The sequence below is a fragment of the Anneissia japonica genome, unplaced genomic scaffold, assembly GCF_011630105.1.
Source record: "Anneissia japonica isolate Jap-2015-1 unplaced genomic scaffold, ASM1163010v1 scaffold6792_len961167_cov158, whole genome shotgun sequence".
NCBI classification, from domain to species: Eukaryota; Metazoa; Echinodermata; class Crinoidea; order Comatulida; family Comatulidae; genus Anneissia; species Anneissia japonica.
The window spans coordinates 434,302-436,851 of record NW_022701523.1 but is presented as its reverse complement, the minus strand read 5'-3'; the positions used below and the strand labels follow the sequence as shown (position 1 = coordinate 436,851).

The window sequence follows — 2,550 nt, the reverse complement described above, 5'->3', positions numbered from 1 at the left end:
ACCCATAATTAGTTGGGGAGGGAAAAAAATTAATGCAATTTTCTACTCTTGCCCCCGGGCGCCAAAACCTCTAGCTACGCCACTGGATAGACCTACAAGGGAATGTTGGGACCAAAGTTTATAAATACCCAAAACTGAATTAATTTTTAAATACTTTTCAGTGTGACTGTTGTTTCTCTTTCTCTGTGTATCATTGATATGTTTGCAACACAATAATATGTCAAAATAATAATAGGCATAATAATGTATTACAATATGAGGCCTGTGGTTGACATTGTAAGTGCCAACGTATAAAATGTAACGTATCAAAGAATTAACCTCATTCTATTGACTAACAAAACGTGTGTATTTTAATACAAATGTCGCAATATGTAATTGCATAAATCCATTATAAGGAATAATACTTTAGTGAAATTGGAATGCGCTTAGCTTGTAAATCACCTGATTACACAGGGCGATGACCGTCTTCATGCTTTACTCCAATTATGTAATTCAAAAACAAGGTTTCGTTTGAGTTGCCTAGTTTCTATTTAATGACCAATCGTGGTGCATGACCCCAAATATCATAATTACTCTAGTTTTGTGTTTTGTTTTTTTTTTTGTTAGAATGTCTCGCCTGACCATGAACGTAAAGTCCCATAGGCAAAGCAATTGTAGAAATAGAACATATTATTAAGTCCACCCCGTGCTGAGGAAATTATGTTTAGGGCCTATCCAACATTGACAAGGCCGCAAAACCACCTTTCCAGCATTTAAATGTTTCTATTTTAAAGAATATGAAAGCTATACAAGGTCAAACCTTAATTTATTTTTCCAAATTGAATACCAGTATATTACGTATCGTTTAATTAATACAAATATTGAAATTAATGTGGTGCGGTAGCACTACTGAACATTATCAGGTAATGTCCAGTCATCGGTAAAGAATATATTTCATTTGGAATCAGAAATAATAGCATAATAATATTAGTAATAATTTATAATAACGCCCGACAACACATATAAAGTAATGACGTGCATTGGAATAACATAAATATTAAGGTGAGCAAAGAAGTAATACAAAGAGGAGCAGTCATAATTAGTATGAGGAGAGAGTTGGTCAGTACAATTCCTGTGGTCCACACAGAAAACGATCGCTAACAAATATTATAGGCTATGTAAGCAGTAAATATATAGAGAAATATATACCGGTAATAGACCTCATCTAAAACAGGAGGACCATTAAAATGTTAAATAAATATGCTTATTGGTGTAAATATACAGTAATATACATAGGCCTATAAACACATTTTACTACTGTACTGGTAATATATACACTATATAGGCCTAGGCACATAGGCCCATATATTATACAGTTTCGTGGTAACGACCACGAGAATCTTGATTTTATCTGTTTACTTTGGCCTATCATTATTATAGTTTATAATTTAACTTGCCGAAACTTGGTCTATGTGCAGTCGAGGAGGTCCGTAAAGATGTCTGTTCATGTGATAATATCGTTATTCCGTTTATAACATCAGACACGTAATTGAAAAAGCTCGGATCCATCACAAAGCATTCGTGGTCTTGGCCGTGTACGTGAAAGGTCCCGGGTTTGAATCCCGGTGGAGGTTGTTTTTATTTTCGATCTTTGGCAGATATTTCTATACATTCTGTGTAGGTCTGTGTGCTATGTTGATACCAATGACTATGTGCTTTGAGTCGTGTATTATTGCATTATTGACAAGGCGGAAATCATCAAATCCTGGTCTTAACGAAGAATTAAATCTTTATACAAAAAGTATTCAACATTTGACTGATAGACGACACGGCCACTTATTCCGTCCTAGTTCTATCCTACAGCGTTCATTCTTTGGCCAAGAGCTTAGTTCGATCCGAATTTAGTATTCGCATGTCGCAAAATAAGACCTGTTATTTAGCGCAACATCGTATGGAAGGTCAAAAATGTTGTGTTGGCCCAGCACAGTAATATTTCACAATTAAAGGTCTGGCCGGTCGGCATTTTTTTTAACATTATAGGGATAGGCATGGTTCTACAGCTCATTGCTAACCATAATTGTCCCCATAAATTGTTGATAAAATGTAACTACAGTTTTGAAAATGTTGGAGAATGCAACGCCACGACACGCGCGCAGCGGATAGTTTTAAGCTCGGTTTCCATAGAATCGCTCACCCTATCGGCGACAGTCGCCGAAAAATGTCGGGAAGGTTGGTTGAACCATGGAGGTATTATTGAGAAGGAGATCACTCGGCAAAGCCACGCGCACGCAGCGCTATGCAAATGAACCAAGATCAAAGTTGCCGCAGCGCATAAAGAACGTTTGCGCGATGCCTTTGGAGTCCCATGTGTTCCCCGCCATCAAATTTTCAGCAGGCATAGTTGACCAAAAAATTGAACATGACGAAATGGAGAGCACCTTCTTTTCTCAATGCGCTCTACATACTGTCAATCACTATGGCTGCGCAATCTTTTCTATTTTGAAGCTGATACATTTATCTCTCATAAAATATCAAACATATTAATATTTTCCACCAAGAAAAGTTTCGAAT

At 36.7% G+C, this 2,550-nt stretch overlaps 1 protein-coding gene across 1 annotated transcript in view; it reads left to right on the top strand.

Moving 5' to 3' along the window:
- Positions 1-2,197: 2,197 nt before the first annotated feature.
- LOC117103588 (large neutral amino acids transporter small subunit 2-like) overlaps positions 2,198-2,550 on the top strand; it is a 19,792-nt gene continuing 19,439 nt past the window's right edge. Inside the window, exon 1 of the mRNA XM_033244170.1 lies at positions 2,198-2,208. Coding sequence (XP_033100061.1) covers positions 2,198-2,208 — 11 coding nt within the window. The remainder of the gene's footprint in view (positions 2,209-2,550) is intronic.